This window comes from Oncorhynchus mykiss, chromosome 12 (genome assembly GCF_013265735.2).
Source record: "Oncorhynchus mykiss isolate Arlee chromosome 12, USDA_OmykA_1.1, whole genome shotgun sequence".
In the NCBI taxonomy this organism is placed as follows: domain Eukaryota; kingdom Metazoa; phylum Chordata; class Actinopteri; order Salmoniformes; family Salmonidae; genus Oncorhynchus; species Oncorhynchus mykiss.
Genome location: NC_048576.1, coordinates 13,172,929 through 13,195,901, shown reverse-complemented (window position 1 = coordinate 13,195,901; position 22,973 = coordinate 13,172,929). Strand labels below are relative to the sequence as shown.

Genomic DNA, 22,973 nt, shown 5'->3' with positions numbered 1-22,973 from the left:
CCTGTCCAGGGTGTGTACAGCAAGCAGCCTCACGCTACAGATACAGGAGATGGGGCTCCTGCCCTATGAGCAGTTCTGACTCGTACAAGCTAATGCTCGTACCAGGTTACTTACTATCCAAGGAGATTGTTCCATAGGTTTTTTAGGGAGTGATACAGTTTTTTGTAGAATACGTTTCATTTAAAAAATTTAAAAAATCCCATGTTATAGTGTTTTTAACTATGAAGTTGTTGATGTTCTTAGCTTTAGCCTTTGAAAATAGACACGTAAAAAGATACTGGAGATGAGCTCATCTTCAATATGTACCCGTTGTTCCTCTTTAGTACATTTAACTATATGTCTCAAGTTAAAGCCTTAGATGGCGAGTTGATACAAATCCAAGTCTGGAAGGCTAAAACCCCCCTCAGACTTAGGAAGATGGAAAACTTTCCTATTTATTCCATGAGTTGCCCATATGAAGTCGGTTATGACAGAGTATACTGTTTTAAAGAATGTCTTCAGTGGGGTAATGGACATTACTGAGAAAAAGTCTAAAAACTTTGGGAACCATGCCATTCTGAAGATGTGTATTCTACCTGTTAGATTTATGGGAAGATTGTTCCATTTAATTAGGTCTGCTTTCATATTGTTGAGTAATGGGCTAAAGTTATCTTTATATATTTGTTGTTTGGTATTTCATATTTTGTTTATTGTCCACTTAAAGGATTGCTGTTGAACATGAGTTATTCTTTTTCCTATTGCCATTATTTAGTTTTTTTCCACAATAAGTTTATATCTTGAGATTTTTGAGTATTCTGAAAATATTTTCAGCAGGGTGGGGAATTGAGTTTTCAATATTGGTCAGGTACAGTTGAAGTCGGAGGTTTACATACACCGTAGCCAAATACATTTAAACTCAGTTTTTCACAATTCATAACATTTAATCCTGGTAAAAATTCCCTGTTTTAGGTCAGTTAGGATCACCACTTTATTTTAAGAATGTGAAATGTCAGAATAATAGTAGAGTGAATTATTTCAGCTTTTATTTATTTCATCATATTCCCAGTGGGTCAGAAGTTTACATACACTCAATTAGTATTTGGTAGCATTGCCTTTTAAATTGATTAACTTGGATCAAATGTTTCAGGTAGCCTTCCACAAGCCTCCCACAATAAGTTGGGTGAATTTTGGCCCATTCCTCCTGACAGAGCTGGTGTAACTGAGTCAGGTTTGTAGGCCTCCTTGCTCGCACACGCTTTTTCAGTTATGCCCACACATTTTCTTTAGGGTTGAGGTCAGTGCTTTGTGATGGCCACTCTAAAACCTTGACTTTGTTGTCCTTAAGCCATTTTGCCACAACTTTGGAAGTATGCTTGGGGTCATTGTCCATTTGGAAGACCCATTTGCGATCAAGCTTTAACTTTCTGACTCATGTCTTGAGATGTTGCTTCAATGTATCCACATAATTTTATTTCCTCATGATGCCATCTATTTTGTGAAGTGCACCAGTCCCTCCTGCAGCAAAGCACCCCCACAACATGATGCTGCCACCCCCGTGCTTCACAGTTGGGATGGTGTTCTTCGGCTTGCAAGCCTCCCCCTTTTTCCTCCAAACATAACGATGGTCATTATGGCCAAATAGTTATATTTTTGTTTCATCAGACCAGAGGATATTTCTCCAAAAAGTACAATCTTTGTCCCCATGTGCAGTTGCAAACCGTAGTCTGGCTTTTATGGCGGTTTTGGAGCAGTGGCTTCTTCCTTGCTGAGCGGCCTTTCAGGTTATGTCGATATAGGACTCGTTTTACTGTAGATATAGATACTTTTGTACCTGTTTCCTCCAGCATCTTCACAAGGTCCTTTCTTGTTGTTCTGGGATTGATTTGCATTTTTTTCATCTCCAGGAGACAGAATGCGTCTCCTTCCTGTCTGTAGTCCATAGCTTCTGGTTGGGGTATGTACGGTCACTGTAGGAACAACGTCATAGATGCACTTGTTAATGAAGCCGGTGACTTGTATGCATTTCGGTGCGTGGAGTAAAAGTGATCTAGAGTTTTGTTGCCTCCTAGTTGCACAGGTGACATGCTGGTAAAAATGAGGTAAAACGGATTTGAATTTCCTTGCATTAAAATCACCGGCCATGAGAAATGCTGCCTCTGGATGTGCATTTTCTTGTTTGCTTATGGCTCAATACATATTTTATTTTGATTTAATTTAACCTTCATTTAACTAGGCAAGTCAGTTAACAAATTCCTATTTACCTTGACAGCCTACCTCCCCCTCGTTGAGTGTGGTCATCGGTTTAGGGTGGTAAATAGACAGCTATAAAAAATATAGATGAAAACTCTTGGTAAATGGTAATGTACTCGAATAAGAAAGTGAGTTGTATTAAAACAATGGGTCAATGTTTTGACCTCTCTAATCAAACTCAATTTTATTACTATATTTACTGGAAATAATAAACAGATTTTGTTTTACTAGATTGTAGGACCAGCTCTTAATCATCTAAGTCATGTGACTCTATCACTAGCTTGATAGCTTAATATTCATCTATGTAATATTGGTGGAATGTAGATTTTGAACAGTGATAATGTTGTTGCTGGTGCTTGATTGGTTGTCATTGCTCCCTTCCTGTCACAAGTGTTGTTCCACTTGGTTGTTCAGCAATGCACTCGTTTGCGATGGGGCCGAGTTACTGTAAAGTCCTTTTGTGACTGCTGATGTAAAAAAGGGCTTTATGCCGCACATCAATTTGATTGAATGATTGATGGATTGATTGATTGAAGGCCAGTTAGCCATAGAGATTATCTGCCATTTTGTGTCCTTGCATTGCACACACAGGCAGAGGAAGGAATCTGAGGTAAAAACCTCTCTCTTAAGTCATCAAAGTGGAAGATGAAGGCTCATTTACGTACAATATCTCTCTCTGTGACAATCTCAAAATCTTAACAGCCATTTAAAGTCATTATGTCCTTCTTTCCCCCTAATTCGTCAATGTCCTATTTCTTCTTAATATAATTTCTATGTTATGTGACTGCTGGTCTGCCCCTCGTTAGGAGTTTGCACTAAAGTGGTGCTTGGCTGCGGTGTGCTGCAAGTTCTTTACTCACACTGTGGTAGGAGGTTGTGCGCTAAATACCAGAGGGGGGGGGGGGGGGGGGGGGGGTGTGTGTGTGTGTGTGTGTGTGTGTGTGTGTGTGTGTGTGTGTGTGTGTGTGTGTGTGTGTGTGTGTGTGTGTGTGTGTGTGTGTGCGCCTCGTAGAAGTGATGGATGGTAATGCTAAAACGTTTGTCAACTCTCCTCACATTTAACATTCTGTCCTCCTGTATCAAAGTGTCAACGTTTTCTTTCCACTGAGAGGATGACTGAACATTCAAGTTTAAAGTTGACCTTGACCAATGACTATGGCTCTTCTAAGGACATGACAGCATCATACACAAACATTAAGTAGTAGACTGAACCTCTATGTTATCACCATAGCAGACACCTCAGAATATAACATAACAGCTAGACAACTAATGCTGGGTGGACACAACACAACTTTCAAAATCCTAACATCGCTGAGCCTCTCACATTAAATGACCATCTTTCCTGTAGTTGTTTTGTCTTGCCAACGTAGTGGTGCCACACTAAACCATTTTCACTTGGTCGTGAGGATTCTCCATACCACGCTGTCACGCGAAAACAATGATGTGATCAGATTTTACATAGCTAGAAAGAGCCGTGGCTCAAAGCAGGCTCATAAACATGTTCAATCAGAAATTCAGGCATGCCATACAGAGTTGAAATATCTAGCCACATTTTGAATGGAATAACATTGCTTGCGAACTTCAGGCAAGTACAAACGCATACTAGTAGTAGTCATGGCTCCTGCTCCAGAGTCTACACATCCTGGGTGATGCCAAACAACGGCATCATCTCCTGCTCCAGGGTCTACACATCCTGGGTGATGCCAAACAACGGCATCATCTCCTGCTCCAGGGTCTACACATCCTGGGTGATGCCAAACAACGGCATCATCTCCTGCTCCAGAGTCTACACATCCTGGGTGATGCCAAACAACGGCATCATCTCCTGCTCCAGAGTCTACACATCCTGGGTGATGCCAAACAACGGCATCATCTCAATGGCTTCTTCTCTGGCGAGCTCTCATTGGCTATTGCAGATCACCTTTTTCAAAATGTGTCTTTGCACATCTCACACTACAAGAGCATAGCGAATGTTGTGCCGATAAAATCAAACATGTTTGAAAAGACAGGATCGGTAGCCCTCAGCTTGAGCCTCTATCCATCTCACATTAAACGAGCGCCGGTTACTGTTGCCGCCCCGAGTAAGCAACAACATAGGGATTTTGATTTTTTTTTAAAACTTGGTCTGGGACAGTCAAAATAGTGTAGTGTACATCCAGCTTAAGTCTACAGTACAACAATGATGTGCTAAGTAAGCATCCCACACGGTGTGAGCAGATCTTTTGTTTATCACACAGATATTGCGTAAAGCTGTGGTAACTTAGTCTGCCCTGTTTGTTGGCTTGGTGTGGGGCAGTGTTTTTACTGGCCTCCGCATCAGTCATGTCAACTGGCATTATGTAAAGCCAGCATCCCGCGGTGCCCACGCCAGGCTCCTAGGTGGCAATAAGAAGCCCCCCCCCCCCCTCCCATCGTCCTCGCCTGGACCACTGTTCCTGTCTCTATCCTTATCACCTGGGGTTTGTCCAAATGAACTTCATCGCATGCCGTTGCAGGACGTGTGTGTGTGTGTGCGCGCGTGCGTCTGTGTTGTCGTAAGACATCACTAGCCCAGTATTGTTTGTGTGAGTATCCTGCTGACTGTGGTAATGCTAAGATGGTGGTGGAGTGATATTGATCTGGATGAGAGAGTAGACTTCACCGGGGCGGTAGCTCTAGATAAATGTATTTTCTGTCAGACCATGGAGGTTTGTGGAGCACGCCAGAAATACACACACACACACACACACACACACACACACACACACACACACACACACACACACACACACACACACACACAGATACAAAGTGCTGAGACGATTGCTGCTTTATTTATCCTCCTCTAAGTAGGACTGCTTGTACCTGATGACTCGAGACACGAGACATTCCCAGATCTAACCAGGTCACCACTACTCACTGACGAGAGGAATCATCACGTTGGAATCATAAACACAACCTTTTTTCCCCTAAACAAAACATTGTTTTATTTTATTATGGCCTTGGAATGTGAATGTGTGGCGTTCCCCACTCCTAAGTGCCTGGTGGTAACTTATTAAGAATCAACATGATTCTCTGCATAGATGAACTAGAGGAGTACTTTGAATCCACATGTATGTTTAATTTGAGGTGGTCCATGCTAAAGGTATCTACAAGGATTTGATTTTGGGGGGCTATTAGCCTAGTGACTACTGAGTGACTAAAACCATGCTGCACTGGAGCTAAATGAGAACCCTTATCTTTATGTGGCCTTTCTTTGCACTGATTGTAAGTCTTTGTACTGTTTGTAAGTGGGGAAATAACATCCATGTGTGTCCTTGTACGTACAGCCTGTCCTCTTTTTTGCTCCCTCGCTCGCTTTCTATCCCTCTCTCTCTCCTTCTCTCTGTCTCTTGCTCTCATTTACTCTCTCTCTGCTGTATTTCTCACTCTCTCTCGCCATCTCTCTCTCTGTCTATGTTTCTCTCTCTCTCTGTGTCTGTTCAATAAAACATTATAGGGGCTTTATTGTCTTGGGAAACATGTTTACATGGCCAAAGCAAGTGAAAAAACTAAAATACAATGACAAAAAGCAACAGTGAAAAAACTAAACAACAACAGTCAGACAGTAACAGTAAACATTACACACACAAAAAGTTTCAAGAGAAAAATAAAATGATTAGCAGTTTAAAATGTTACATTAGCTATACTTTATGTAGTGTTGTGACGATGTACAAATAGTAGAATGTGTGAGTGTCAGGGGGAAATACATACTGCTGGGATTGCACACAGATACGGAAGTTAGTCAAAATGTGATTTGTTTTCAATTCAAATGATTTGTGGGTTTGTTGAGTCGATTAGACCATGTCCATTTCATGCAAAAAAAGAATGATATTTCAGAATATTTAGGCATGTTAGCTGGCTAACTCATTCATCCTGCTTTGTGGTATACCCCTGTGGAGGTCGACGTTTGTATGGTTGATTCATCTGGTATTTTTCTACATGTAAAGGCTCTACCAGCTCACAACCATGAATTAAATCCTTATGGTGTTTTTCCTAAGCCCCATCAGATGCATTGATAACAAGCTACCATGTGGAGAGTCATTTGTCTTGCACATTGCTGTTGACAAAATGTCAGTCCTTGAATACACCATGCTCTACATTAGGTTTATAGTGGACTCTCTCCACGGTCACTCTGATTGGCAAATTGAATCTACGGAGGTCTAATAGCCTGACCTTATGTGAACTTTTGTGTTGGGTTTAACAACCACTATTCTGTTCCTCTCTCTGCACTCCACCATTGTACTTGATTCAATGGTATTGGCAACAGGAAATACCACCGTATCTGATCTGCATTCTATTTCAGGTTTCAGCCACGTTACCATGTGGTCCTAAAAAGTCAAGTAAGGAATCACTGTGGGTACAAAAGACATCTATTCAACGAATCCTAACAAAGTACATAGTACCTACACAAAACTTGAAATCTAAATAGCCTATTCCTGGGTTGAACTTATATCTTACACCCACAATCTATTATGATTTAGCCTTGTCAGGTAATCCTGAGTACTATCCACAGAGGTATGGGTTTAAATAATACTGAGTTTCAGTTATGATACTCTAACTGCAGCCTGTATGGCGTTATTGTATGACCCCAAATGGCACCCAATTATCTACGGTTTCCTACTTTTAACCAGAATCCTATAGGGCCCTGGTAAAACATAGTTCACTGCGTTGGGATTAGGGTGCCATTTTGGAAAGAATAAAAAAAAACTTTATTGTCTTTGGCATCACCTCACATCTGCTGCCATGTTGTGTTGCTACCATGTTGTTGTCATGTTGTGTTACTACCATGCTGTGTTGTCATGTTGTGTTGCTACCATGTTGTTGTCATGTGGTGTTACTACCATGCTGTGTTGTCATGTTGTGTTGCTACCATGTTGTTGTCATGTGGTGTTACTACCATGCTGTGTTGTCATGTTGTGTTGCTACCATGTTGTTGTCATGTGGTGTTACTACCACGTTGTTGTCATGTTGTGTTACTACCATGTTGTTGTCATGTGGTGTTACTACCATGTTGTCATGTGGTGTTACTACCATGTTGTCATGTAGTGTTACTACCATGTTGTCATGTAGTGTTACTACCATGTTGTCATGTTGTGTTGCTACCATGTTGTTGTCATGTGGTGTTACTACCATGTTGTCATGTTGTGTTGCTAGCATGTTGTCATGTTGTGTTGCTACCATGTTGTTGTCATGTGGTGTTACTACCATGTTGTCATGTTGTGTTACTACCATGTTGTCATGTTGTGTTGCTACCATGTTGTTGTCATGTGGTGTTACTACAATGTTGTTGTCATGTGGTGTTACTACCATGTTGTTGTCATGTGGTGTTACTACCATGTTGTCATGTTGTGTTGCTACCATGTTGTTGTCATGTGGTGTTACTACCATGTTGTCATGTTGTGTTGCTACCATGTTGTTGTCATGTGGTGTTACTACCATGTTGTTGTCATGTTGTGTTACTACCATGTTGTTGTCATGTGGTGTTACTACCATGTTGTCATGTGGTGTTACTACCATGTTGTCATGTGGTGTTACTACCATGTTGTTGTCATGTGGTGTTACTACCATGTTGTTGTCATGTTGTGTTGCTACCATGTTGTTGTCATGTGGTGTTACTACCATGTTGTCATGTTGTGTTGCTACCATGTTGTCATGTTGTGTTGCTACCATGTTGTTGTCATGTTGTGTTACTACCATGTTGTCATGTTGTGTTGCTACCATGTTGTTGTCATGTGGTGTTACTACCATGTTGTTGTCATGTGGTGTTACTACCATGTTGTTGTCATGTTGTGTTACTACCATGTTGTTGTCATGTGGTGTTACTACCATGTTGTCATGTTGTGTTACTACCATGTTGTTGTCATGTGGTGTTACTACTGTCTTAGGTCTCTCTTTATGTAGTGTTGTCTCTCTTGTCGTGATGTGTGTTTTTGTCCTATTTGACCTCTTTTTTTATATCCACGTCCCCATGGGAGGCCTTCATTGTAAATAAGAATGTGTTTTTAACTGACTTGCCTAGTTAAATAAAGGTTCAATAAAAAATAGAAAGAAACATTAAGAAACATTAAAAGTATCACATACATTCTCACATCAGACACATTTAAACCAGTCGGTCCATCATACTGCATACACTAACATAGAGGATATTGATACATTCACTCACAACTGACCGCTGCCCCAACTGCACTGGATAGATAGGTACATATACCAATATAATTTACATTGCATTTAGTAGCTCAGTGGAGGCTCCTCCGAGGAGGAAGGGGAGGACCATCCTCCTCAGTGAACTTATTAACTTTAATGTTTCACAATTGTATTTTTATCCTTTTTAAATAAAACTATATTAAATATATTCACATGACACCAAATAATAGCTTCCGTCGTCGTACATTGACTTCAACCTAGGAGGCTTTTGGTTCTCACACCCTTCTATAGACTTACACAGTAATTACGACAACTTCCAGAGGACGTCCTCCAACCAGAGCTCTTGTTGTCCACCCTACAGCTAGTTAGCACTGCAGTGCATAAAATGTGGTGAGTAGTCGACTCAAAGAGCGAAAGACGATAGTTGAACAGTTTTGAACAAATTAATTTCCTCAAAAATGGAGGAGAGGAGAGAGAAGTTTCGTCGTATTTTTTTCACTTACTTAGCTAGCGTATGCAGGTAGCTAGTTTAGGCTACTGAAACAGAGAGGGATACTATGTTAGCTAGATGGCTATGGTTGTCCAACAATGGAACTCTTCCTAGTCAAGTTAAGTTTTTGGTTTTATTAATGTATTTCCACAGGGGTCAGCCGGCGTGACTGCTTGCTGCTGACTGTACACTGTACTTCATTATTGTAGCGGGTTTACTAACGCGTTAGTTCCAGTAGCTATGTAGCTATGTTGACTATGACGTTAATATGTTGACAGTGATAGCAGTTAGCGGTCATGATATGAAGGTTTGGCTTAAAGTTTTTTTTTTTTGCCTGGTCACAGACAGCTGATGTGTTGTGCACTGAAGTCCACAAGCGAAGGAAAAGGTGAGTGGAGGGGAGTGTGTAGATGCAAGAAGTCATTATACAACGATCAAAGGTATCATGCTGTTTGTATGTGGCTGCTATGAAAGTGAAGTGTGTTTGTGATCAGTGGTGTATTCATTCCGCCAATTCTGTTGAAAAAACGTTTCTTAAACGAAATGAGGGTAGACATATCTGAATTCGTCCAATAGAAACTCTCGCTACATGCAGGCAGGAGTGTGCAAAACAGTATTGAATGTGTCTGTCACCTTTATGACTATTACTAATGTTTCTCGACCTGTGAACCTACATTTTTAACTGTCATTCATAGTCTAGGTTGTAACAACCTCATGATGAGTACAGGGAACATTTCAGTATCATGCAGTAGCCTAAACCTATGGCTGTTACATTGAACTGGGTGAATGGAATATGAATGACAGTCATCCAATATGCTGTAGTAGAAGTAAGGCCATGCTCCTAAAAAAAAATGGCACCGCCCTCCAGTGAATCAGCATCACACTTTCCAGGTCTAACAGTATACACTGTGTCTGACGCAAGTCTAGAAACCTGTGTGTTTGGCTGTGCAGTAATGGCCATCCCCTACAGCAGTTTCCCCAATCAGCTTTATCATCATCCTTTTCCTTTTCCTCCTCGCCAGCTTCCCAGATTTGGGGCTTGATGACACGAGATCCTCCATGACTGACACAGGATGTTCTCTCATGGTGCTGCTGTTGTACAGAATGGCTGAACCTGAGGGTATTTCCACAGAGATTCTAGAAGTTTTCTATGTTCTTTGATACATTCACTGTTTTTCAGACCAAACAGAGCCCATGTCTTAACCTGTGGCTGACACCTCTTCTTCCTCCTCCTCTACCTCCACCAGCTCTTCCTTCCTTCCCTCCTCATCCTTCTCCTCCCTTCCGCATCATTCTCCACCTCCTCCTCCTCTTCCTCCACAGCCTCCTCTTCCTCGTCCTGTTGCTGTCTGGTGCTGTCCACATGCTTGTCTGTGTTATTTGGTTACGGTGGACTGGGAGGGGGTTCTACTAGTGTGTGCTCTCTCTCGTTACAAAGCCTGTGGCCGTGTGCTGGTTGGATGGCAGTTGGCTACGCAAGCACCCATTCACCCCACTACCACACACAGCCCATATATCCATACTGCCTCCAGATGTGTCCCAGTCCTTCTGTCCATAAACAGAGACCAGAGAGGTCAGACACCATAGAGGTCAGACACAGTGCTGCTGCTGAGGCCCTGGCCCCACGCACGTCACCTCACCCCACGCTGTTAGGGAAAACAAACGCTCCCACAATGACCTGCCTGTTCTCTCAGACTCTCCTGTCGGTCTGTCTGTGTTTTTGTCTGTGTTTGTATTTGCTCCAGGCCCACAGGACACACCCTTTAAAAAAAGTGTGTGTGTGTGTGTTTGCTCCAGACCCACCACACTACAGAATGTTAAGACCGGAAGCCCGTCACTATCCTGAAGCATCATTCTGTCAGAGTCAATCTTCTAATTCTTCCAAGAAGAGGTTTTCTACCTGGAGGGTTGTGGAACTTGGTTTCTTTTGTTGTTGTTATTACGTCTGTTGTATGTTAGATGTATTATCATACAAAGCCAGTTGATCATGTCTCTCTCATTCATTCATTCATTCATTCATTCATAATGGATGACCCCAGTGTTGTCTTGTATATTATAAATATAGCCTCTATACTTAGCCTCTGGTGTGTGCAGAGCAGAGGGGAGAGGTGCGTGCCCGACTCTGGCGGTGCATCTTTGAGCTTCATCACGCTACATCCATCTCTCTGCCACGAGGCCTGATGAGACACTGCAGAACTAACAAAGATATCCGGACCGTGACAGACACACTGCGGTAGAGATGGACGGACGGCGGAGAGACAGACAGTGATGCGTCTGGGAAGAAACTCAAAGACAAGGCAGTCAGTCATTGTGGGACAGACCAGTAGGCAACATCTAAGTCATGCTCCGTCAGTTTGACCAATGACAACTCTTTCATCTTCATTATTCATTGTTTTTACGTGAGGAAGGGTTGTCAACCAACTTGAGAAAAGGTGCAAAATAAATGAGCTTAAGAAAGGAAAATGCACAACTCGCAATTCAAAACGTTTTTAATTGTGACGGTTTCGGCCGTCCTTGGCCTACATCTGTGGGAGGCATGACTGGACTGTGTTGTGATGAGCGTCTTCAGTTCAGAAGACACTCTGTGGTCCTCAGAGCAGAAGACACTCTGTGGTCCTCAGAGCAGAAGACACTCTGTGGTCCTCAGAGCAGAAGACACTCTGTGGTCCTCAGAGCAGAAGACACTCTGTGGTCCTCAGAGCAGAAGACACTCTGCGGTCCTCAGAGCAGAAGACACTCTGCGGTCCTCAGAGCAGAAGACACTCTGCGGTCCTCAGAGCAGAAGACACTCTGCGGTCCTCAGAGCAGAAGACACTCTGCGGTCCTCAGAGCAGAAGACACTCTGCGGTCCTCAGAGCAGAAGACACTCTGCGGTCCTCAGAGCAGAAGACACTCTGTGGTCCTCAGAGCAGAAGCTAAATGAAGGAAAAGCATCTGGTGATGCAGCCTAATGAGAAGCAGGTGTATGAGAGATGACACACACACACTTCAATGAAGGGCCTTGAGGAAAGAAGTGCATGTAAACACACTCATCTCACACAGTGAGTCCCCTGAGGGACACTAGCTATATTCATATTAATACAAATCACATAAGCCAATCTTAAACATGTTGTAAACTCTGGAAGTATGGTCTTAAATGTCAAATTTGGTATTGTTTTATTGATATGCTGCATGTTAATGGGAGGTGCTAGTTCAGGCTGACCTGCTAATGTTGGCCAGCGCCCACAGCCACACAGGCTTTTACTGGGAGCACATTCAATGACTGCAAACATGTCGTTTCAGTGTTTCTGTGGTGTTTACGGTTAAAGTTGAAGAAAAATGCTAAATTCCTTCACAAGATGGACAATAAGGTTTGAAAACACAGATATGCTATAATTGTGTACTCCCAATGCCCTGCTCATATAAAGTCAAGATCTCCCACAATACAGTTTGATGGGAAAGCCCTGTCCTGGCTGCTAAGACAATTACTATAACAATACACAGTACATATAGCTAAGTTCCAAAAAACACATGAGTATTTATTTGATTTAGCATCAACTGGGTGAGACCAAGGACCCAAAGCACAGATAACATCCACTGATGTCATTTCAACTATGTGAAAATGTGTGAATCTGAGAGAGTTCGCCTAGTACTAGTGAGGTACTACGTGTGTGTCAGTCAAGCAATGAGGAACAATTGGGATTGGCATTTCGGTTAACTTCCTGATTAACTTCATAAAAATGGAAGTGAAACTCCAACCATGGTATTTGGAAGAGGGAGAGTGAGGACATTGTTTGTATTATAGGAGTACACAAATAACCCAATATTAAAACCTATATGGCTGCAGACAGAAACATATGCTAGCAAAACCGCTGGGATCCAAATGTGGTTATATACATCCTAAAGGTATCTAACAAGAAGAGAGATGGGGAGAAGGGCCTTTTTAACATGAGACTGGTATGACCATAATGCACCAGGTGTTTCTAGATAAGACGGTGTGTGCATATGAGAGAGAGGTGGTGTGTGTGGGAGTTAGATAGTGGCGGCAGGGGTATGCTGTGTGCAGCCAGCCAGTCAGTCAGTCATGGGATGAACGAGTGAGACTTGTGTACCCACAGCTGCTTACTGGCTGGAGCCAGAACAGGGGGAGGAGTGTCTCTACCCTGCCTGCTGCAGGGAGAGAGAGGTAGTTAGAGAGAGCAGACCGTGAGAGAAACAAGACTGAATCCGCTCCACAGAAGAGGGAGAGAAGGAGCAGAAAGAGAGGTAGTTAGAGAGAGCAGACCGTGAGAGAAACAAGACTGAATCCGCTCCACAGAAGAGGGAGAGAAGGAGCAGAAAGAGAGGTAGTTAGAGAGAGCAGAGCGTGAGAGAAACAAGACTGAATCTGATCCACAGAAGAGGGAGAGAAGGAGACTGTGAGAGAAACAAGACTGAATCCGCTCCACAGAAGAGGGAGAGAAGGAGCAGAGAGAGAGGTAGTTAAGAGAGAGCAGACTGTGAGAGAAACAAGACTGAATCCGCTCCACAGAAGAGGGAGAGAGCAAAGGAAAGGGACAGAGAGAGAGGTTGGGGTCGCTGCATCGGTATGCCTGCTCCTCCTGCTCTCTCATTTCCACTCCACACGCTGCTGCCTTTCTGAGTAGACCCAGACTCTGTTTGAAATGCCAATCACCTCCTTGAGGCTGCGCCTTCATCTTCATTCATTTACATTTATTCTCACCTTTCCCTGCGTGAGGGAGACCGGGACTGCCTAAGACATTCGTGGAGGATCATTTCTGCTGAAGTTGCTGTGAAGAAATTCTGCTCTTTGGACGCAATCCGCCTGATCTTTCCGTGTTTGGAGAGGACACAAAGTTTCTGGAAACATCGAACTCTATATCACCTGGAATATTTGAGAATTTGTGACTGCATTTTTTAGAGACATACAGGAATTCCTGTAAGCCAAGACGATCAAACTTGTTGACCGTTTTCTATATTTTCCCTGCTACTCTTGCAGGGCAGGCACAGAGCGCGGCAAGTGTTGTCTATGTCTTTTCTAAGGAGAGAACCAGAGGAGTAGAAGGATAGGCTGCCATAGTATTTGTCCTCCATCTGTGTGTGTCTGTATGATTGAACCGTCTGTGTCTGCACAGTGAGGGATGCCCTGGGGGACTCCCAGATCCTGGTCGAGGGCTAGTCTTCACGTTGCTGCTGATATGGCAGAGGGTACACGGCTCCTCTCTCTCGGCCACCAGCCTGATCTGCTGCTGAGCTAGGACCAGGACTAGGACCAGGACTAGGACCAGGACTACCAGCCCCAGCCAAGCCCCCTGTCTCTGCGTCTAGGACCAGGACTACCAGCCCCAGCCAAGCCCCCTGTCTCTGCGTCTAGGACCAGGACTACCAGCCCCAGCCAAGCCCCCTGTCTCTGCGTCTAGGATCAGACCAGACAAGGATCTTTCTGGAGCCTCCTGCCCTCTGTCGGTTGATTTGGTTTCAGACCAGGAGCTTTCAGAAGGCTCTCTGGCTGCAAGATGATGAACTCTTCCCTGGACCTGCTGGAGCTTGAGCTCCTCAACCTGAGCGGCCCTCCTTTCTGCCTCCTGGACGTGGGCTACAGCCAGATCTTAAACACCTGTCTACTGGAGGTAGCCATCATCCTGCTGCTTACCGTCCTCATCATCTCTGGCAACCTGGTGGTGATCTTTGTGTTCCACTGTGCTCCTCTTCTCCAGCACCACACAACCAGTGCCTTCATCCAGACCATGGCCTACGCAGACCTGTTGGTGGGTGTCAGCTGCCTCATCCCCTCCCTGTCCCTCCTCCACCACCTGAAAGGCCTGGACGAGGAGCTTACCTGTAAGGTGTTTGGTTACATGGTTTCCGTGTTGAAGAGCGTTTCCATGGCGTCGCTGGCGTGTGTTAGCGTGGACCGCTACATGGCGATAACACGGCCTCTGTCGTACGCTACCTTGGCGACGCCGTGCCGGATCCGCGCGTGCATCCTCCTCATCTGGGTCTATTCCGCCCTTGTCTTCTTGCCCTCCTTCTTCGGCTGGGGGAAGCCCGGCTACCACGGCGACGTGGTGGAGTGGTGCGCGGTGGAGTGGGAGACGAGGCCACTCTTCACATCGTTCATTGTGGCGCTGCTCTACGCGCCAGCCGCCATGACGGTCTGCTTCACCTATGTCAACATCTTCCGGATCTGTCGGCAGCATACGAGGGAGATCAGCGAGCGCCGCGCCCGCTTCGGCCCACAGGAAGGCTCTCTGGGACAGGATGGCCAGCCGCAGCATGCGCCGGCGTGCACGGACAAACGCTACGCCATGGTGCTGTTCCGCATCACCAGCGTCTTCTACCTCCTCTGGCTTCCCTATATCCTGTATTTCCTGCTGGAGAGCGCTGACATCTACAGTCACCCTGCCGCCTCGTTCATCACCACCTGGCTGGCTATCAGCAACAGCTTCTTTAACTGTCTGATCTATAGTCTGTCCAACAGTGCCTTCAGGAAGGGTTTAAAACGCCTCTGTTTGTTCTGTGTGCAGCGCGTGGACAGTAAGAAGTCCTTCAGCCCCTCACCAGGGTACGGCCAGGGGCCCATCTGCACACGCTCCACATGCCATGTCTAGGATCTCCCAGAGAGCCTTGTGGCGGTTGAGTCAGAGTATCGTGTTGTTATAGCACTAAGCATGTCCCATACTGATGCTGAGCTAAAGGGAACAGGCTTCACAGGGAGTTGTGTCGCTCCAGATGCTGCAGATGCTGCTGTTTCTCGACAGTTGAAGGTTTGTTGGAGTGTTGCGTCCCTGGCCACTGCTGCCACTGACGGGATCGTCTCCAGGGCCTGAGAGCTGTGAGACCCGCTTGGGAAGTACAGCCAAGGCTCAGCCCCAGCCACGAGAGAGGTGGGAGAGGTGGGATGTGGAGTTACCCTAACCTTTGACTCCTGATATAGATGACGGCGTTATGGCTACGTCGTTTCAGCGGGTGAGAGTTGAGGTGACTGAAGACCTCCCTTCTGACAGTACTTGCCAAAAACACAAACTGTAAGAAGAACATGTTGTTTTAGGGTGTTTTTCTGGGACTCTGTGTCTTCCTAGCAGTCTGGGAAACTATTTGTATTTGTGCTACAATGTATAGAATGCAGAAAAGGACTCGCGTTACTTAAAGGTCCAATGCAGTCAAAATGAATTTTTTCCTGTTCCATTTCCATTTTAGTAATTTAGCAGGCGCACTTATCTAGAGCAAATTACAATTAGCAGATTCATCTTAAGACAGCTAGGTGAGACAACAACACATCACAGTCGTATCAAGTACATTTTCCCTCAACAAAGTATCTATCAGCAAAGTCAGTGCCAGTAAAACACTGTGAGAGTTATTTAAGATGCTCTTCAAAGAGGTAGGGGTTCCAGACGTTTCAGAAAGATGGGCTGTCCTGACTTCGGGGGGAAGCTTGTTCCACCATTGGGGTGCCAGGACAGAGAAGAGCTTTGACTGAGTTGAGCGGGAACGTCCCTCCCGTAGGGGTGGGAGAGCCAAGAGACCAGAGGTGGCAGAATGGAGTGCTCGGGTTGGGATGTAGGGTTTGAACATAGCCTGACGTTAGGGAGGGGCAGTTCCCCTTGCTCCTCCGTAGGCAAGCACCAGGATGCCAGTAGAGTGAGTGGGGTTACAAGGAGAACCTAGCAGGGTTGAGCCCCAGGCAGCCTGCGGCATTTATAATCTACTACTAATACAGTAAGGTACTTAATTGTTACCCAGAAATGATTTGATGTTAATATAAAAATAGCTGCATTGGGCCTTTAAAAAAATGGAGAAACACTTGATTGCTGCTTTCTTATGCCTAGCTGAGTGGAGCTGTCAATAACAACTTATTTAAATGTTTGCCCTTGTGGTTTTTACAGAAACAGATTATTTACAACATTGTGCGCTGAGGGGTGCAACAACCTCAAACTCTGAAGAGAATCTTGTAGGTCTACATCATTTATTTACATCTGAGTTGTTCTGAGGCAGAGAAAGAGAGGACTTTGTTTAGGTGCTCAAACACCAGGGTTATTAGTAAAGCCTGACCGATATATTGGTTCACTGATATTATTGGCTGATATGGGCTATTCCACCGATAAACGATGTTCAATGAATAGGATGGGGAAAAAAATAATCTCATGCTTTTCTGAATGATTGCGGCTGTTCCCATGAAGTGTTATTCATTTCACAGTGTAAGAAATCAACATTTGAAGTGTATTTCTTGGACGGCAATTTATGTGGATAAGAGTATATCAGCAGATATATCAGTAAGTTTTGTCACCCCAAAAATCTGAATCGTATCGGATCCCCAAAAAAATATTGGTCGGGCTTTAATTAGTAGTCTCAGTTGAACTAGTTTACAACTGAGGGATCAGCGTAATCATTGACTGGATGACTCGTTTCGACAAACTTCCTCATCATCAGAGCCTGTCTGGCTCTGTAACCAAACTACATTGCACTTCACTTATGAGGAGAATGTGGTCGTTGTGTCAAAGCAGAAGGTTATAGAGAAGTGATTAAGCTCCAGAATAGTTGATCATCTCCAAAGATTTGCCCCACATATGTGATCTGTTCTAGTCTAGGAGTGTCTGCTGCTATACCGATGGGGCTCTTACGTTGTGGAGCACAGGGAGGGTTGGGAATCATTAAATCAACCTCACATCTGTCTTAATGTTAATGAAAGTGAATGTTGATGGTGAGTACTGAGAATGCTGTGAGCTGCTGTTAGCTGAGGAACATTCTGCCTCTGGCTGGGTGTGGTAAACGTCTTGTCCGTCTGTCTGCCCCCCTACCTTTCTCCTCCTGCTCATTACATCACAGAAAGCCAGGGGGAGAAAGAGAGGGAGAAAGAGCAGAATAGCAGCTGTGGAGTGAGAGAGAGCCCTAAGATAAACATTATGGCCACAGTAATACTGTGCCACACACACACACACGGTAATGTGGGACGTTAAACAGTACCACTGTATGTCCAGACCCAGATGCTTCAAGACATTTCACTTTTCCAGCCGGGGCCACAACACTACAGTATGAAACAGGCTGGTTCAGACCAGGCTGTTCCAAATGGAACCCTATGTAGTGCTCAAGTGTTTTTAAACCAATGTTACTGGATATTTATTAGACTTTTTCACAAGTTTTGGCTTCTTGTCACTTTTCTCTCTTTAGTACTCTGACATTTGGGAGCAAATATACAACGGACACAGGGGCTTTATTTTCCTAGTGGACCAAAGTTGAATATTTATTGGATTTTGTATATTTGAAGAAGAAAGAGACTGAATGAGAGATGGCAGGAAAAAGAAAGTGTGATTCAGGTTGATTACTTTCTTTTATGGATGTTTTCATGTTAGGAATTTTGCAGTGATGAAGGTGTGGCCAGACATTGAGGCTGCCTCTGCAATGAATCCAGTGTTCTGGGTACAGGCTCCATCGAGGGGTTTTCAGAGTTGCCTGTACAGCAGTCCTATCTGAATTTATTTAGTCTTTGAGCAGTTACGGTGTGACTATTAAAATGTATTTATTTTAAAATATTTCAAAGCTGTACGTAGTCTTTTATGCATGTTTTACTTACTGTATATATTTGATTGAATTGTCACTTTTCGTATTCAATTCACAAACTTTTGTCAAACTGTCTAAAGTGTAAATGCTTTTGGAGACGTACGTCTTCACGACAATGCTGTCAAAGGACACAGTGCAATACATTCAGTCTTCCTCCATTGTCAATGTTTTATTGAAGACAGAGAATACACTATAGAAATAGTTATTTTCTTCATTTACCACTGAGTGTGTATTGAATAGGGCTGCCCCCCCGACTAAAAATAAATCTTGGTAGACCGAGAGTCATCTGTTATTTCGACCAATTGATTGGTTGAAATTTTAAAACGTGCCGAGCTCAGACTGTGTTAAAAAAAAATAATGTCAGTGAGTGACTGGGGGACTAGTATCCGTTGTCTCTCTGTCCTCCATGCTGCAGCGACCACCACAGAGCATCAACAGTGTGAATCGCGCTGTCCGTGTTGCTGAAGCTGCAACATAATGCCAGCAGCATACCACCCTGCCAGCAGCATACCACCCTGCCAGCAGCATACCACCCTGCCAGTAGTATACCACCCTGCCAGTAGTATACCACCCTGCCAGCAGCATACCACCCTGCCAGTAGTGTACCACCCTGCCAGCAGCATACCACCCTGCCAGTAGTATACCACCCTGTCAGTAGTATACCACCCTGACAGTAGTATACCACCCTGCCAGCAGTATACCACCCTGCCAGTAGTCTACCACCCTGCCAGTAGTATACCACCCTGCCAGCAGTATACCACCCTGCCAGTAGTCTACCACCCTGCCAGCAGTATACCACCCTGCCAGTAGTCTACCACCCTGCCAGTAGTCTACCACCCTGCCAGTAGTATACCACCCTGCCAGTAGTCTACCACCCTGCCAGTAGTCTACCACCCTGCCTCTGAAGCTAAGCAGGGTTGGTCCCTGGATGGGAGACCAGATGCTGCTGGAAGTTGTGTTGGAGGGCCAGTAAGAGGCACTCTTTCCTTTGGTCTAAAAAAATATCCCAATGCCCCAGGGCAGTGAATGGGGACATTGTCCTGTGTAGGGTGCTGTCTTTCAGATGGGACGTTAAACGGGTGTCCTGACTTTCTGTGGACACTACATATCCCATGGTACTTATCATAAGATTAGGGGTGTTAACCCTGGTGTCCTGACTCTCTGTGGACACTAAATATCCCATGGTACTTATCATAAGAGTAGGGGTGTTAACCCTGGTGTCCTGACTCTCTGTGGACACTAAATATTCCACTTATCATAAGAGTAGGGTTGTTAACCCTGGTGTCCTGACTCTGTGGACACTAAATATCTCATGGTACTTATCATAAGAGTAGGGTTGTTAACCCTGGTGTCCTGACTCTCTGTGGACACTAAATATTCCACTTATCATAAGAGTAGGGTTGTTAACCCTGGTGTCCTGACTCTCTGTGGTCACTACATATCCCATGGTACTTATCATAAGAGTAGGGTTGTTAACCCTGGTGTCCTGACTCTCTGTGGTCACTACATATCCCATGGTACTTATCATAAGAGTAGGGGTGTTAACCCTGGTGTCCTGACTCTCTGTGGACACTAAATATTCCACTTATCATAAGAGTAGGGTTGTTAACCCTGGTGTCCTGACTCTGTGGACACTAAATATCCCATGGTACTTATCATAAGAGTAGGGGTGTTAACCCTGGTGTCCTGACTCTCTGTGGACACTAAATATTCCACTTATCATAAGAGTAGGGTTGTTAACCCTGGTGTCCTGACTCTCTGTGGACACTAAATATCCCATGGTACTTATCATAAGAGTAGGGTTGTTAACCCTGGTGTCCTGACTCTCTGTGGACACTAAATATCCCATGGTACTTATCATAAGAGTAGGGTTGTTAACCCTGGTGTCCTGACTCTCTGTGGTCACTACATATCCCATGGTACTTATCATAAGAGTAGGGTTGTTAACCCTGGTGTCCTGACTCTCTGTGGTCACTACATATCCCATGGTACTTATCATAAGAGTAGGGGTGTTAACCCTGGTGTCCTGACTCTCTGTGGACACTAAATATTCCACTTATCATAAGAGTAGGGGTGTTAACCCTGGTGTCCTGACTCTCTGTGGACACTAAATATCCCATGGTACTTATCATAAGAGTAGGGGTGTTAACCCCGGTGTCCTGACTAAATTCCCAATCTGGTCCTCAAACCATAATGGTCACCTAATCATCCCCAGTCTACAATTGGCTCATTTATCCTCTCCCCTGTAACTATTCTCCAGGTCGTTGCTGTAAATGAGAATGTGTTCTCAGTCAGCCTACCTGGTAAAATAAGGGTAAAATATATAAATACATTTTTTTTACAGCCATTTCTTACTGAAAAGTTCTGTTACTGAAATCGCTAAATTGTTTAGGTTAAAAACAGTCCCTATTCCCTCAACGTGCACGTGACACGTATGCATCTCATGCACGTTAACGACAGGGCCTGACCTATAGCATATCATAATCGCATCAATAAATTGGTTATAACAAACTCTGAACACCGTAACAGCAAAATGGATGCAGAGGACGTGACAAACTGGAGATGGGGGAATGTGTACTGGTTTCTCAGGAAGTAAAGGGGAAGTCAGATGTGTGGAATAAATGTGACTAGTTGTTAAATACTGGAGATGAAGAAAAAGAAGGTAAGGAACAAGCTTTGTCTGCGTATTATGTTTCCAAACAGATGCTGTTAGATTACAATAAACCTTTTCTGACTGTTTGGAACAGTTTAAACAACACTAAATAAATTATAAGCATACCAGAGTCTAACGTTTAAAAAAATAAATAAATTGTAAAGCCTTTATTAAAGCAAAGACTAGAAACAGTCACATTCATTCTTGAATGCAATTTCCGGACATGGAGCGGTTTATTGAATGCGTTGCTAATTATTTAAGGATCGTTTTCTTATTAAATATTTCAACTACAATGCTTTATTGCTCATCCAAAGAAATATCAGTCGACCAAAAGCCTATAGACCAAACCAGTTGACTAAATAAGTCCAGGCCTAGAATTGAAACAATAGATGCCAATCTGTTTCTCTCTATTGGCTATGTGCTGTTTTTGGATTGTTAGTGATATTGCCTTCTGGTAATAACAGAGTTTCTGCCAGAGTCGTCACACGTTGTTCACCGTTTTTTATTAAGTTCACATGACTCTCCGCCTGACGCTTCTGCCCTTTGGGGATGGATTTGTGTGTCTGGGTGGTTTGTATGCCAGTGTGTTTGATGTGCAAATGATGTGCAAAGGAATAGGTTCATGTACAGTAGATGTCTTCGGTCAGGCATCTCAATTCTCTCACTCTTGGAAGCCTTATCAAATGTTGATTGGTTTTACTGCTACTGTACTTTCAAAGAGGCTGTTATTTTTTCCCTGAGCTGACAAGGTAAAAATCTGTCTTTCTGCCCCTGAACAAGGCAGTTAACCCACTGTTTCTAGGCTGTCATTGAAAATAAGAATTTGTTCTTAACTGACTTGCCTAGTTAAATAAAGGTCAAATAAAAATAAAACCATTGACCCTGCTTTCAGTTTTACCCCACATGGGTTCACTAATATTGTTGTGTATTTCAAAGACAATTCAAGTGTCCTTCTTTTGAGGCAGATATGAGTTCAATATTTTACAGTAGTTCCATCCAGGTGTCAGTTAGTCAAACTCTATTCCACCCAGTTAGTTGAACTCTACTCCACCCAGTTAGTCAAACTCTATTCCACCCAGTTAGTTGAACTCTACTCCACCCAGTTAGTCAAACTCTATTCCACCCAGTTAGTTGAACTCTACTCCACCCAGTTAGTTGAACTCTATTCCACCCAGTTAGTTGAACTCTACTCCACCCAGTGAGTTCCACCCAGTTAGTTGAACTCTACTCCACCCAGTGAGTTCCACCCAGTTAGTTGAACTCTACTCCACCTAGTTAGTTGAACTCTATTCCACCCAGTTAGTTGAACTCTACTCCACCCAGTTAGTTGAACTCTACTCCACCTAGTTAGTTGAACTCTATTCCACCCAGTTAGTTGAACTCTAATCCACCCAGTTAGTTGAACTCTACTCCACCCAGTTAGTTGAACTCTATTCCACCCAGTTAGTTGAACTCTACTCCACCCAGTTAGTTGAACTCCACTCCACCCAGTTAGTTGAACTCTACTCCACCCAGTTAGTTGAACTCTATTCCACCCAGTTAGTTGAACTCTACTCCACCCAGTGAGTTCCACCCAGTTAGTTGAACTCTACTCCACCTAGTTAGTTGAACTCTATTCCACCCAGTTAGTTGAACTCTACTCCACCCAGTTAGTTGAACTCTATTCCACCCAGTTAGTTGAACTCTACTCCACCCAGTTAGTTGAACTCTATTCCACCCAGTTAGTTGAACTCTACTCCACCCAGTTAGTTGAACTCCACTCCACCCAGTTAGTTGAACTCTACTCCACCCAGTTAGTTGAACTCTACTCCACCCAGTTAGTTGAACTCTACTCCACTCAGTTAGTTGAACTCTATTCCACCTAGTTAGTTGAACTCTATTCCACCCAGTTAGTTGAAC

At 44.0% G+C, this 22,973-nt stretch overlaps 2 protein-coding genes across 3 annotated transcripts in view; both read left to right on the top strand.

The window, feature by feature from the left end:
- The window catches only part of LOC110536788 (rab GTPase-activating protein 1), a 174,342-nt gene that overhangs the window by 59,840 nt on the left and 91,529 nt on the right, over positions 1-22,973 (top strand). The gene's annotated exons all lie outside the window — the stretch shown is intronic.
- LOC110536985 (probable G-protein coupled receptor 21) lies at positions 10,933-17,179 on the top strand. The gene has a single exon (XM_021622667.2). It carries the CDS (start codon positions 14,380-14,382, stop codon positions 15,472-15,474), a length of 1,095 nt encoding a protein of 364 aa, XP_021478342.1. The 5' UTR covers positions 10,933-14,379; the 3' UTR covers positions 15,475-17,179.